Source organism: Dendrobates tinctorius, unplaced genomic scaffold (genome assembly GCF_039654945.1).
Source record: "Dendrobates tinctorius isolate UK_male_01 unplaced genomic scaffold, ASM3965494v1 ptg000022l, whole genome shotgun sequence".
Taxonomy (NCBI): domain Eukaryota; kingdom Metazoa; phylum Chordata; class Amphibia; order Anura; family Dendrobatidae; genus Dendrobates; species Dendrobates tinctorius.
Window position 1 is genome coordinate 121,553,844 of NW_027361690.1, and position 15,558 is coordinate 121,569,401.

A 15,558-nucleotide genomic window follows, 5' to 3' on the forward strand; every position below is an offset into this window, starting at 1 on the left:
GCTTCAAACACAACTAGGAACACAAGTGTGGCAAAAAGGTAAAATTTACCCACAGTTATATACCTGGTTTTGAATACCTTTTTACCTTTGAAATACCCTGTATTTAATCTTTTTTTTAAACATATTTCGCCGCAGAAAGAAATGACAGACAACCATTGTAAAACGATAATTTAACTTTTATTTAAAATATTTATTTTTTTTGTAAAATGTTTTTAAAGTGAAGAAAACTTTTTTAATAAAGGTTTTAAACCCAATGGGCATTTTTATTAAAAAACACACATTACAAATCTGTGTAGTGTGGGGTGGAAATACTGCTGGAGGGGCTGCGGGACACTTCGACACTGGGAGTGTGGAGAGAGGACTGGGATCGTGGTGGGGAAGGAACAGTTAGAGGTGAAGGTGTGGAAAAAGCTAGAGAATGGGTGGACATGTGGGAGGCAGAAGAGATGGTGGGCGGTGGAGTGGAGGGTTGGGCAGGGACTGTAGGAGCAGATGATGTTGATGGAAAGTTGTATGGGGAAGGAGTTTGGTATGGGGCAGGTTGCTGGAAGTGGGGAGATGTCTGGTACTGGGGAGGTTGCTGGTACTGGGGAGGTTGCTGGTACTGGGGAGGTTGCTGGTATGTAATAGGAGGGGGAGGATGGAAAGTGGCTGGAGGGGGTGCAGGTGGAGGAACTACTGGGGTGGGAGGAAGAGGTTGGGAGGTAACGTGCTGGAGAGAACCGTGGCATGAATGCATTACATGCATCTGCTGGGTAGGAGAGAGCGTTTCCATGCGCTTCACAACAGACCTTAAAAAAGGTGTGGTTTGGCGAAGATCTTGCTTCTGAATGCATGGTTTGCAGAAGTGTCTTCACCTCCAGAATGCTGGAGCTGATCTGCTGAAAGCCTGCGGAGATTTGCTCTGACAAGACTTTGAGACAGTTCTGGAAAGATGCATTCAGATGCAAGAACTCTGGCGCATAAGTCTTTTCCTGACCCCTCTGCCGCTGCCGCCCAGTACCCGCAGGTGTACTAGAGGTGGCAGGGGCAGAAGGGTGGGGTAAAGGGAAAGCGATCTCCTCACCAGCAGCTTCATGTAATGTAGGCTGCCACGATGCTCCTGTGCTGGTGGATGGGACAGATGGGTCGAATGTGTGGGAAGGCTGGGAAGGTGCAGATGTACCGGGGCGGTCGAAGTGTCCCTCGGTGCCGGTCTCCTCAGGGATCGCCTCAGAAGGGTCCAATCGTGCAGGCTCCCGAGTGCTGCTCACCGTGCTGTGGAATAAAGAGAAAAAAAAAAACAATTAAAATCGTGACATGGCATGGCCCTGGCTGAAAAAAAATTGTTACTTCTAAACATTTTTTTGTCACATGTGGTGTGTAATATTTACCTTCTGGTGACCATTGTATCCCGGAGGAACGACAGGGCTCGTGCGTACTTGTACTTGCTCCTGCGTCCTCCAGATCCACTCGGGGCCCGCATCTCTTTATTGAACTCCTTCTTGAAACAATCGCTCACAGACCGCCACCGCTTCACAATTCTCTCCCCTGAAACGAGAAAGGACAAAGTGGTTAGTATACAACATCAGTGTTTCCCAAACTCCAGTCCTCATGGTCCCCAGGGGTCATGTTTTCAGGATTTCCATAGTAAATAGAAATCCTGAACACATGATCCGTGGGGACCACGAGGACTGGAGTTCGGGAAACACTGGTTTACATCAAGCAACCGGTACTGTATATACTTACGCTCTTTAATCTGGGCCCGAGCATCGAGGTCCTCCCAGCGGCCCACAAGGAGCGAACAGATTTCGTCCCAGAGTCGTCGGGTAACAATCAGGTCAGCATGGCGGCGGTCAGCCATATTCCATAGCGGCTCCCTTTCTCTGACGAGATCGATGAGGTGGTCAACATCAATTCCTCCATCCTCACCGTCTGAGTCGGGAGCACGCTGTGAAGGCTGTTAAAGTAAAATAGAAAAATAGCAAAATTATTCACCACACTTAAGTCATGAAATAAAAAGTGTACCAAAATTTAACTTAAATATTATACTTACACGCTGGTGACCGCCGCGTTGCTGTCGCCGACGACCCTGGGAGGCACTGCGAGGACTTCTTGGCCGAGCACCAGATTGGGAAGACTAGAGAAGAAAAGAAAAAAATTTATGTGTTTGGATGTTGGCATTTGTTTGCTGTGTGTGGTCTGCGGTACATTGTTTTCTATGTGTTGTGTGTAGTGTGATGTTGTGTTTCTGCGTTTGATGCAAAAATCTTACCAATTGTGAGCCCACTCCAGGTGTCTGTCCACCCCTTCCTTCTTCTTCTGAGAGCTCCTCTTCAGCTTGTGATTCCTGTTTTGAAATAAAAGCCAATGAATAGACATATATTACAGAGATGATGGATTTTGGAAATAAAAACTTACCGTCAAACGCTGACGATGCGAGGGAGGGCTCCCAGAAGAAGATGTGCTGTCATGTTGCTGGCCAGACTCCATGGCTGTGGGTGGTGCTGCTGCTGTTGCTGCTGCCAGTGCTGCTACTGCTGCTGCTGCATCTCTTGGGCGGCTGTTGAATAAAGAGAAACAAAGGGCCAATGAATATGTTGATATTCCATGGCCCTAGTTTTGAGGATTGGGGGATTTGATAATTACCGTCTCTCATCTGCTGCTGTACTCCCCTCGCGTTGTTCTGCATGTTCCCTTTCCTGCTCCATTTGGGGTGGTGGTGGTGCTGATGGTGCTGCAGTGGTCTCCTGCCTTCTCCTGCGCCTGGTTGCTGTCTTTGGTGGCATGTTGGGTGTGGCTGAGGGTCCCACTGTCATGCTTTTATATATGTGTGCTGTGGGCAGAGCTACTGAGCATGCTCAGACCCAAAAAAACGGATCCGGCGTGACCGGCTTTTTCGCCGGAGACAAAAAACGTTACAGTAGCCGTTTTTTCCAGACGCCGGATTGCGACACATTGCCGGATCCGGCGAAAACCGGATGAAACGCATGGCCATCCGGCGCGATCCGGCGCAAATGCAAGTTAATGGGGGGGAAACCGGATCCGGCATTGCATTTCGCCGGATCTGGTTATTGTCAAAAGTGCCGGATCGCGCCTGACGGCGAAAACCTGATGTGTGAAAGAGGCCTTACTAATATATATGTATTACCGGTTCTCCTCCTGCTCCGGTTAGTGCAGCCTTCTCACAGACTGTGCAGCGCTCCTGTGCACAAAATGACGGCCGATAAAGGGGCATGTGACCAGAACTGTCCATGGCCTCCTCTAATGGAAAAACAGCTTTCCCATGTGCAGTGTTTTTCCATTGGAGGAGTCTGATGGACAGGTCTGGTCACCATTGTGTGGACAGGAGAACTGTGTTGACTGTGAGGAGGCTGAACTAACCAGAGCAGGAGGAGAACCTGTAATACTTATATATTAGTAAGTGACACAAAATCATGCCCTCAACATTTTTTTTTAAGTAAATGGTATAGTAAGAAAGAATAAAGATCACTCACCATAAACGTTTATAGAATTGTAAATGTATATATAATAATTATCTGACTCTGCAAACAAGGGCCCTCCATTCCTAGTAGAGGTGTGGCATCACATTTATCAACATAGTGAGATTTGTAAATAGCGGGTGTATTTTATTAAGGCCAGAATCAGATAAGTGAACCACATTGATTTGTGTTGGTCAGCGTGCGATCTGGTTGCTGTCAGTTTTGCATACGGACAGCACAGGGACCATTACATTCTGTCTCCTCGTTATTCCCCAGCCTCTCCCCTATGCCAAGCCCTTCACTGGCTTCCTATCATCCAGAGGCTCCAGTTCAAAACCCTAACTATGACATACAAAGCCATCCACAACCTGTCTCCTGCATACATCTGTGACATGGTCTCCCGGTACTCACCCACACGCAACCTTCGATCCTCTCAAGATCTCCTTCTCTACTCTCCTCTTATCTCTTCTTCCCACAACTGCATACAAAACTTCTCCCTTGCTTCCCGCATACTCTGGAATTCTCTACCCAAACACCTCAGACTCTCGCCTACCATAGAAACCTTCAAAAAGAACCTGAAGACCCACCTCTTCCGACAAGCCTATATATAACCTGCAGTGATCCTCAGTCTACTGAACCGCCGCACAACCAGCTCTATCCTCTCCTAGTGTATCCTCACCCATCCCCTGTAGACTGTGAGCCCTTGCGGGCAGGGTCCTCTCTCCTTCTGTACTTGTGTGTCTTGTATTGCTCATGTTTATTGTACTTGTCTATATTTGCCCCTTTTCACATGTAAATCACCATGGAATAAATGGCGCTATAAAAATGTATAATAATAATATTCTAGTCTGAATGAGCCCTAACGGAAATGAATTACATTTACTCAGCCACATGTTTATTCACTTCCCAAGTACCAAAAAATGTTTAGTTATTGAGATTTTATTTAGCTTTACCTCCTGATGGGAACCCGGACGCTCTTTTGATAGCTTTCACCCATTCTTCCATTTCTGCTTGTGTATTGGCCATAAGGATGTAGCCATCTTGTGTGGACTTCTTCTGATCTATGATCATTAGAATAAAAAAAGAACAACAGTCAAAGTCTAATCAATCATTGTGGTGATATATCACAAGATGGACCATAAAGGAGACAAAAAGGAAAATAGCCACAGAACAACGTCACAAAAATGAAAATACTCCAACCAGGGGCAGACATACTATTGGTTCAACCAGAAGCCAAAGAGGTAAGGGGGCCACTACCACCATCAAGTCAGGTGACACTGTGCATTACGATGAGCGCCTGGATGGCAGAGGGCCCTTATATTGTTCTTGCCCGGGGCATCTTCTATCTGTACCTGCCCCTGACTAATACAGAAAACAGTGCAAGAATGACAACCTTAAAATGTATACATTTCTTATCGCATTACAAAAATTGCTGTTTGGGTAAGTGCAGCAAAACTTTCCACATCAGTTGTGATGGTGCAAGTCATCACCACCCACAACTTCAAAGATCCTATCTCTATCATGTCTTATCAAGCTGATGACAGCAGTTTGATAGAAGTGAAAAAAAAAAAAGAATTGGTTCGGCATAAATAAAGTTTTATTCTTATTGGGGCTTTTTATTATTGGGACTGGGCATAGGAAGGAAACAAAACTCCAGTCGATGAAAAATATTACAATGCATTCAAAGAGATTCTATTGCTTGTTCATATGTCACTTGTTAACCACATTGTTCTTTACCTGGTTTGTTAATAAAGATTTGGTAATTTTACCATATGACTTTGAACTTTGTTTCATTGCTTGTTCTTTCGGGTTACATATATATTTGCAGTGTGTCCTGCACTGTCCTTGTAAAGAGCTGATATGTTCACCCATTTGATGTTTTAAAATATGATTTTATGGCTTTCCAGCTTTTTGTGCTGCCATTTGTATTTACTATGGGATTGAAGCAGTGCTTTGTGGGAAGGAAGCAATGCATTCTGGGATGAAGAAGGGCCATTTTGCTTCTGTGTATATCATAGGATGCACGTGTTTACCTGTCCTCCATCTTAATTTTCCAACTTGAATTCGTTATCCGCTTAAAGCATATCTGGTAAGCTTAATCTTTCTTGTAATGCAGTGATTCAGAGAGGTGTTATTTACTGTCTAGCAGCCAAGAGGTGTCATTAACCCTTTAGTTACCAGTTCTCAGTAAATGTAATCATAAACTAATGTATTCCTATGTAATGTTTGTATCACAATGTATACTTCTGTGATTGTGTTAGCTGTGATCATCTGCCCAATACTTATGCATGTTATTTGTATTCCTTGTAGTTTTACCGTGCATGTTCTATACTCTTCACAAACAAACAAGTTAGACTACAGAGAACAGTCTGCTTATTTTGGAAGACAGAGCTGTGGTTTATGCTGTATGCTGGATTGCACATCGTGTCAGCGTGCCTGAAGGCAGAATATCGGGGATGGCACCAAACTCTAGTGTCAACAGAAAAGCATTTAGATCAGGGCAAGAGTTACCATCTGATAATTCTGTCCTAAGCAGCAGGCCTTTAAATCAGTCACCCACTCCTTCCCCTCGCCTTTCTGTATCGGCACAAGTAAGCACTGTGCTGTCCCTGCACAGGAGAGGAGAGATGGCTTTCCTCCATGAAGTCAGTCCCTAGTGCTGCCTGTTACTGAAAAATCCAAAAAAACTGTCCTGTGCTGAGATAATCTTATAAATGTGCCCCTGCTGTGTACTGTGTAATGGCTGTGTCTGACCGTACAGGGACACGATCTGATCATACCACAGCTCCTGGGCAGAGTGTACAGGCAATTCAGCATGGGATTGCAGATGATTCTTCTTGTGAGGTAAAACATTTCACTGCCTATTTTTAAACAATGTTTTACCTCAAAGAAAGAATGAGCTGTGATTCCATGTTGCAATGTCTGTATACTCTCTTTTGCATCCTCCTCTTCCCAGGAGATGTGGTATGATCAGATCATGTTCCTGTTCAGTCAGACACAGCAGGGGAACATGCCTAACATTATCTCAACACAGGAACATTTTTTTAAACATATCTAATTGTGGAAATTATTATTCCAAGATCTGTTGATTAACATTAACTTTGTTCGTGGGAAAACCCCTTTAAAGGTGGGAACCAATTGATTCTCCAGAAGTGGATGTTATACTAACAGCTTTTTCTGAGAGGTTCAGCAGAGGCAAGGGAGTAGTCAGTTCCACGACCTGCCAACCACTGTAGTAGTTGTGATGCAGGCGATGTGATGACATCATTGCATCGTACTGCTTGAGCAAGGACTGGCCAGAAGTGGCCTACTTTAGACGATGGCTCAGGAGCAGGAACAGGTGGGTATATTTTGCTCATATGTATTGTTTGTTTATTTGAAGCGCTCCATTAACCCTTTTCCAACGTTGGGCGTAACAGTATGCCCACGTCGGACTCCATCCCTTTGATGTGGGCTCTGGCGCTGAGCCCACATCTTTCCTGGCACGTCAGCTGTTTTGAAGAGCTGACATGTGCTTCTAAGAGCCGCGGGTGGAATCGCGATCCACCCGCCACTGTTAACCCGTTAAATGCCGCTGTCAATCTCTGATTTCCGGGAAGCGCGCCAGAAATCCCACCCATTGGTGACCACGTCACTTGATTGCAGGTCACTGATGGGTTGGCATGACAGAGGTTTCCAGCAGACCTCATTGGTTGTCATAGCCGGATTACTATGAGAGCACGGTGATCGGCGCTCATAGTAAGTGAGCATTTCTGCTACATACAGGCGATCTGATCATCACCTGTATGTAGTAAAGCCGATCAGACAAGTGCAGCTTCTAGTCTCCCATGGAGACTATTGAAGCATCCAAAAAGTTAAAAAAAAAAAGGTTTTTAAAAATATTTAAAAAATATGTAAACGTTCAAATCACCCCCCCCCCCCCCTTCGCCCCATTCAAAATAAAACAATAAAAAGTGCAGAAAACAAAATCTTTGTAGTTTTTCAAAAAAATCCAATCTATCCCTCAGGCTGGTTTCACATTTGCGTTTTTTTGCGCTTGAAAAAAACGCATACGTGCGCATGCGTTTTTTCCCCTATATTTAACATGGGTGCGCATACCTGCGCGCTGGCATGCGCACGTATGCGATTTTCATGCGCTGCGTTTTTTTGGGGTGTGCGTTTGTATTTTACAGACGCTACATGTTGCATTTTTTGGTCCTGCAAAAAAGCGCAAGCGCACGTATGCGCACGTTTTGCGCTAAAAATGGCCATTATAGCCTATGGATGCGCATACGTGCGCACTGGCATGCGCATGTATGCGTTTTTTTAGCGCTGCGTTTTTTTGGTGGTGTCCACTTGTTGTACTAGTTATAAACTTCTAAAGTCAAAAAAAAAAAAGTCTATATAAAGGAGGTGCCTGCCAAAACTCTGCCACTACTACACTGACAGATTGGAGAGCAGACAGTCACCAAGGAACCCATCTTCTCAGCGTCAAGAATGTGAGTATATTACATTATATGCCTGTCCTTTTAAATTATGTATGTACTAATGATTTTTATTATTTTTACATGCAGTATGTCTTCAGAATCCGAATATTCCCCATCGCGGCAGGAATTGGCGCAAGCAGACCGTGAGGTGATTATTTTCGTGCATCTGGTAAGTATATCTGCTGCTACTCCAAATCTCTTACGTTTTTTCAACTTTTTTAAGACATCATCATCATCATCTTCTGCGGACGGGACTAGTGAGGGCGAAGAGCAGGAGCAGCGAAGCCAAGTCCCGGTGGTGATACGGGATGTATGTATCAAATGATTTGTAATGTTCTTTATTTTTTATCTTCTATTTTTACTCTTTTTTATGTTTCTTTTTTTTGTAACTTTTTAATCAATTTAAATTTGATTATTCTAATGAATGTGTTTTGTCTAGGTTCCACAACGGGATGAAGACGTCTACCTGGATAATGAGCAGCTCATCAGCCTGGTCCAGGAGCGTGCGCCGTTGTGGGACAGCCGTGACCGGCTGTACAAGGACAATGTGGTGACCCGGCGGCTATGGAATGAGGTGGCCGCAGCGTTGATGGATGGCTGGGACAGCGCCACAGCATCCTCCAAAAAGGCGTTTAGTGAGTATTTCCCTGCTCTGTATTGTGCCGCAGTGACTGTTGTCCTTGACGGCACTGTTGGGTTTCGTGCTAGGTATATTCTAGCAGGAAACCCAACAGTGTCATCGGGGTCTACAGTGACTGCTTTGAGTATTGTATTGCTATATTGTGCCGCAGTGACTGTTGTCCTTGACGGCACTGTTGGGTTTCGTGCTAGGTATATTCTAGCAGTAAACCCAACAGGGTCATCGGGCTCTACAGTGACTGCTTTGAGTATTGTATTGCTATATTGTGCCGCAGTGACTGTTGTCCTTGACGGCACTGTTTTTTTTTTCCCAACAGTGGACAAAGTCCGAACACGTTGGCGTTCGATCAAGGACCGCTTCAACAATGATGTTCGTGCTGAGGGCCAGGTTCGCAGTGGATCTGCGTCAAGGACCAGAACTAAATACCGTCACTATCACGCGTTGCAGTTCCTAAGACCGGTCCTTGCCACGAGATCGTAAGTATTATAAATTTTGGGTTTTTATTTTTATCCTGATGCTTCTTGTAAAGGCATGGTAGTAATGATTTTCCTTTCTTCCACAGCACCTGGAGCAGCACCCTGCAACCTGGCCCTGGAGCGGTCCTTCCTCGGACGTCCTCTGACCCGTCCCAGCCATCCGACAGCTATGAAGCACCTTGCAGGTCAGCCACACACACAGCTGGTGACCAGGAAGCTGGGCCATCAGGTGTTCCCCTGTCCCAGGTCTCTGCCACTGGTTATGCGGGCACTACCCGCCAGAGGCAGAGGGCCTTGGACAGGAATGTCTTGCCCGAGTTTATGCATTTGAGCGAGGCCTTTAATTCCAGCCGCAAGTCGCTGTCCGACAGAGTTGAAAGCGGTTTTGCACTCATGGAACGTGGTTTTAACCACTTTGAACACCGCTTCAATTCTGTAGAACAGCGCCTTGACCGTCTGGAGGCCGACCTCAACAGACCAGCACACCATTTTTTTAGTAAGATTGAAAAGGGCATGGCAGAACACCTTAGTCCTGAGCAACAGCTGAATGTGCTGCAGGCCTGCAGCAATGCTTTCTTGCAGGCTATGCAGCATAATCGGTACGGTCAGCAGTCAGTGGTGTCATTTCCACCTGTGCCACCATTGACTCGCTTCACCTCACTACCGACTTGTGCTGCATACCACTGCACGGACACCTCTATTCAAAGCCAGGACACCCACCGTTACACCACCACAAGTCTGAGTGCAGCTGGTCACTTCACCGACACCACCATGGCAAGCGCTGCTCCTGTCTGGAGCACCACCGCCACTCCCATGCATGCGTGGAGCTCAGCCACCACTAGGCAAACATGGAACAGCCCTGCCGCTACAACAACATGTAGTAGCCCTGCCACCACCACTCCGCAAACCTGGACCATCACTGCCGCCACCAGTCCTCCTGCAAGGACGAGCACTGCCAACCAAGAGCAGCAGCAGCAGCCACCTCAGCAGCAGCAGCAGCCGCCACCTCAGCAGCAGCAGCAGCCGCCACCTCAGCAGCAGCAGCCACCCCAGCAGACGGGGGACCTACACTCAATATTTGCCCCAAGTTCAAGGCGAAATCAATCAAGGCGGGCATTGGGCCAAAGTCGGTCCAGGCACACAAGCCTACGGCGACATGCCATTACAACAAATGTACCTGAACAGATTTCCTCTCCTCCAAGTGTTCCTAGTTTAATTCCCTTAACTGGACTACCTTCCCCCACAAGTTTTGTTGCCCCTTCCCCTCAAACACCGTCTTCAACTGCAAGTGTTGCATATTCCCTGCACACCCCCAAATTGAAACCATCTGCCCCCAAACGCCGGAAAAAATAATTTTGTGGTTTATTTTTGTGATTAAAAATAAATTTACATTTGTGGTTCACCATTACAAAGTTTCATTAATGTTGTTTGCTCACACACACTGATGGGTAAATACATGTTAAAAACCAACCCAAGGCCTAGTATAGTCATATGTGAAATAACACGGACTAGTATAGTCATACCAAGGCCTAGTGTAATAACTCGAGTTTTACCAACTTGGATCTGGTTTCATGAAAAACAAAAAGTTGAAACTTGTCTAAAAAATAAGCTTTCTTAAAAAGTTTCACCAGTTTGTTTTTTGTGAAACAAGATGCTAGTTGGTAAAAATCGAGTTATTACAGTAGGCCTTGGTAATACTATACTAGGCCGTGGTATTTCACATGACTATACTAGTGTAGGCCCAAGGCCTACTATACTCATATTTGAAATACCACGGCCTAGTATAGTCATTCCAAGGCCTAGTGTAATAACTCTAGTTTCACCAACTAGAATCTGGTTTATGAAAAACAAACTGGTGAAACTTGTCAAGTTTCACCAGTTTGTTTTTCGTGAAACAAGATCCTAGTTGGTAAAAATTGAGTTATTACACTAGGCCTTGGTATGACTATACTAGGCCGTGGTATTTCACATATGACTATACTAGTAGGCCCAAGGCCTACTATACTCATATTTTAAATACCACGGCCTAGTATAGTCATTCCAAGGCCTAGTGTAATAACTCTAGAAACTTTTCTATTTATACACTACCACAATTTTAAATAAAAGTTGGAATTGAGCTGATTACATTCATCCACTCAATGCTGACTTGTATTCCCCATTGACTTTCATTGGGTGGGGTTGGGTTTTGAGGGTTGGGTTTTGAAAAAATCACATACTTTTTTTTCAACTAGTTTGACAATTTTCTCTTGAAAAAAATTGGTTTCCTGATTCATGGCCTGCAGCTTTGCTCGTTCCAATATATTTCACGCAGACTAGCAATGCTGCATTTTAACTCATATGTGTATTTACCTGCCCAGGTGTGTGTTTAACATCAAAAAATTCAGTTATACATGGGAAGTTTTTTATTTAATTGGATTTTAAAAAATATAGTGCACTCAGTAATGGTATCAAATAAGGTTTTTTATTACCATAAACAAACAAAAACATTACACCATTTCATCTTGCCAGTGCACCCGTCCTACATCAGAAATAAAGTAGGCCGCAAATTGGTCCCTCATTTGGCCAACTTCAACGGATGACCTGAGTGTGCGCTGAGTGAATTCAGGCAATGGGTTAGGAGCATCATCGTCCAGTTCAAAGGTTGGGTGCTCTTTAGCCATCACAAAGTTATGTAGAACCACACAGGCCTTCACCACCTCATCGACTGTTTCAAGTTTAAGATTAATGGCCGTGCCCAGAATTCGCCATCTGGAGACAAGAATCCCAAAAGCACACTCGACAGTTCTTCTGGCCCTGGTCAGCCTGTAATTAAATATTTTTTTGGTGTGGTCCAAGTCCCGGCTGGAGTAGGGTTTCAGTAAGTTTCCGCACATTTGAAAAGCCTCATCGCCAACCATTACAAAGGGCAGTGGCGGAGCTTCGGTGTGAGGAAGAGGCCGTGGCATAGGGAAATTAAATTGGTTGCCATACAACCTCCGACCCATGTCTGAGTTTTTAAAAGCCTGTGAGTCATTACCACGGCCAAATGCTCCAATGTCCACTGCTACAAACATACATCCGGCATCCGCAATGGCCATGAGTACTATTGAAAAGTACTTTTTGTAATTATAGTACTCAGATCCCGTTCTTTTGGGTTTGATGATCCGTATGTGTTTACCATCAACAGCTCCCAAACAGTTGGGAAAATTGCATACTGTCCAGAATTTGTCAGCAATTTCCATCCACTTTTCAGCGGTGGGCAGGGGCAGAAATTCTGGACAAAGAACATTCCAGAGAGCCCGGCAGGTGTCAGCAACAATTCCAGACAAGGTAGAGATTCCAATACGGTACTGAAGTGTAGTGAAGATAGGGTTTCTCCAGTCGCCAGGAATCTGTGAACAGACAAAGAAGTAAAATTAATATTTATGTATATTATTTTAAAAAACTATAAAATAAAATATTAGTACATTCACGAAAACTAATTACCCAAGGTTTTGAATACTAAATTTAAAAAAAAAACATCAGACCGCACCCCTTGGTTTAATATTACATACCGTAATGTCACCAGTAGCCGTTCCTCAGGAGGAATCGCACGACGGAGCTGTGTGTCCTGTCTCCGGATGGATTGTTGGACACGAGCAAGCAAATCCCTGAAACTTTCTTGGGACATCCGGATATAATCTATAAATTTCTCCGGGTTTGCCTGGAGCTCGCTGTAGAGGGTGTGGTATGCCCCACGGCTCTCCCGGAGTTCAACAATCGGATGTATCCACATACGCCGCCGCTGCCGTCTTCGCTCCCTCTCTCTCTTCCTTTGTTCATGGCAAGCAACTGCATACGCCTGAGCCATCGCGATGTCCAAATCCAAGTTGAAGTGAAAACTCTTCCAGCGCAGATCCATGGTCACGAGAAGAATCAAGCAAATGTGAAGAATACTGTAGACAGGGTCTATATATTAACATACCACACCCACAATGAAGTCCCATTGGTCTTGTGTGTTGTTGAATGTTTTTTTTTTTCTTTTTTGGGGGGTTTTTCCAAAATCTGTAAAAAAACGCAAACGCACAAAAAACGCATACAAACGCACAAAAACGCTGCGTTTTTTTCCTGCATGCGCATAAAAATGCTTGAAAAAAACGCAGCGTTTGTATGCATTTGTATGCGTTTTTTTCAATGCGTTTTTTTGCGGGAAAAACGCGCTGCAAAAAAAAGCAAGTGTGAAACAGGCCTTAGACCCATCTTTTCCATAAAACAATATAACTGGGAAAAGTCAAAAAATAAACAGCATAAATAGAATATAAGAACTACAAAAAATAGTATCTATAGCACAGAAGTTCCATTTGTACGTGCAATGCACAAGGAGCTGGCTCACACGGTTATTACAGGAATTATTTCCCTAAAAATAATACTTGACCTTCTCTGAACTGTAACAATATATAATTACTGCATGAAGAAAGACAAAATCTTGCCCAATCGGCCTCATTTCCTAACTGAATGCAGCCTGTCTTGACAAAGCCCAGTTTGCTTGATATCTTTGCCAAAAATGTACCCTTTAAATACTAAATTTTCTTTCCTTAATCTAGAACAATTATTACTATTAACAAATGGTACAATGTACAGTGTTTGGATTTTGAAATTCCTTGAGGTGATCAGGAGGTCAAATTATTACTTTAATTAAGGCTTTGTCTTCTTTGCGGTCATTGTTTGGTCACTGCCAACTTTATGTATTTTCATTGATACAATTAAAAATTCAAAATCCAAGTGAAAAATAGTAGAAAACCAACGTGTTTCAAATGCAAACAAGCATCCTTAGTATTTAAGTTTTATGCCACAACTAAGTATGCTTGTTTGCATTTGAAACACATTGGTTTTTCTACTATTTTTCAATTGGAGTATGACATTTTAATTGTTCCAATACTATTATTAATGATTATTATTATTATTATTACTACTAATAATAATAATCCCTGGACCATTCTTGATTACCTATACCTGTCTGGATGCCTTGTCGAGGAGCAGTCCATGCATCGAGGGTTACTTCTGCTGTAGGCAGGAGGCGAGCTGGATGCCTTTTTTCTTCATGTCCTCACAAGTCTGCTCTCTGCTAAATCATATACCATATTTTTCGCTTTATAAGACGCTCCAGATTATAAGACGCACCCCAAATTTTGAGGAGAAAAATAGGAAAAAACTTTTTTTTAATAAAATGGTGGTGCTTCTTAGAATCCAGTCATCTTATTGCTCACCGGGGGTGGTGGCTGCGGTGAAGTGGGGTCCCAGGATTGCTGCTGGAAGAGGCAGGAGTGGAACGTTGCTGCTAGGGTGAGGGTGTGTTTTGATGTGCGGGTGTCCGATGCTGTCGCTGTGCTATGTCCCTAGTGTTGCTGGGTGTTGTTGTCACCGCACTCTGTACCTGGTGCTGCCACCCGCTCTGTCCCCTGGTGCTACCACCCACTCTGTCCCCGGTGCTGCCGCCGCCGCCGCGCTCTCTCCCATGCTGCAAGGGGGGCTCTGCCATTCCATCCATGCCTGCTTGCCCTGTGCGGTGGATTGCTTCCGGGAAAATGGCCACCGCGCAAGCGCAGATGGAGATCTCGGCACTGAAATCTTGGGAGATGAGATTTCAGTGTCGAGATCTCCATCTGCGCTTGTGCGGCGGCCATTTTCCCGAAAGCAATCCACCGCACAGGGCAAGCAAGCATGGATGGAACAGCAGAGCCCCCCCATGCAGCACAGGACAGAGCGTGACGGCGGCAGCACCGGGGTACAGAGCACGGTGGTGGCAGCACCCAGCAGCACCGGGGGACAGAGCACGGCGGTGGCAATCACAGGACACCCGCAGCAGCAGCACAAATAAGGTATATCCACATTGTAAGACGCACCCCTATTTTCCCCTCAAATTTGGTGGAAAAAAGTGCGTCTTACAAAGCGAAAAATACGGTATACAGTGTCTTGCAAAAGTATTCACCGTCCTTGGCGTCCTATTTTGTTACATTACGAACTGTGCTTAAATATTTTTGAAATCCAATTTGTGGATGATGCATCAGCAAGTTGGTGAACTTTTTGGCCGCCAAGGTAAATGCTATGTCTGGCACCAAACCAACACAGGTCATCATCCCAACAACACCCGCCCCACAGTGAAACATGGTGGTAGCAACATGATGCTTTGGGGATGTTTTTTGTCAGCAGGGGCAGGGAAAATGGTCTGAGTCAAGTGAAAGAAAGATGGCGCAAAACAGAGATATTCTTGAGAAAAACCTGTTTCAGTCTGTCAGTGATTTGAGACTGGGACGGAAATTCACCTTCCAACAAGGCAATCACCCAAAGCAAACTGCTAAAGCAACAATTGAGTGGTTTAAGGGGAAAAGTGCAAATCTTTTGGAGTGGCCTAGTCAAAGCCCAGACCTTAACCCAATTGAGAATCTGTGGTCAGACTTGAAGGTTGCTGGTCATCACAAGAAACCATTTAACTTGAAGAAGCTGGGGCAGTTTTGACTTGAGAAATGGGCAAAAATCCCAGTGGCAAGATGTGGAAA

At 44.7% G+C, this 15,558-nt stretch overlaps 1 protein-coding gene across 3 annotated transcripts in view; it reads right to left on the reverse strand.

Moving 5' to 3' along the window:
* ARHGAP25 (Rho GTPase activating protein 25) overlaps positions 1-15,558 on the reverse strand; it is a 159,454-nt gene that overhangs the window by 43,540 nt on the left and 100,356 nt on the right. For all 3 annotated transcript variants that reach the window (XM_073569125.1, XM_073569124.1, XM_073569126.1), the window contains one exon: positions 4,415-4,522. In XM_073569125.1, the coding sequence (XP_073425226.1) occupies positions 4,415-4,522 (108 nt within the window). The remainder of the gene's footprint in view (positions 1-4,414; positions 4,523-15,558) is intronic.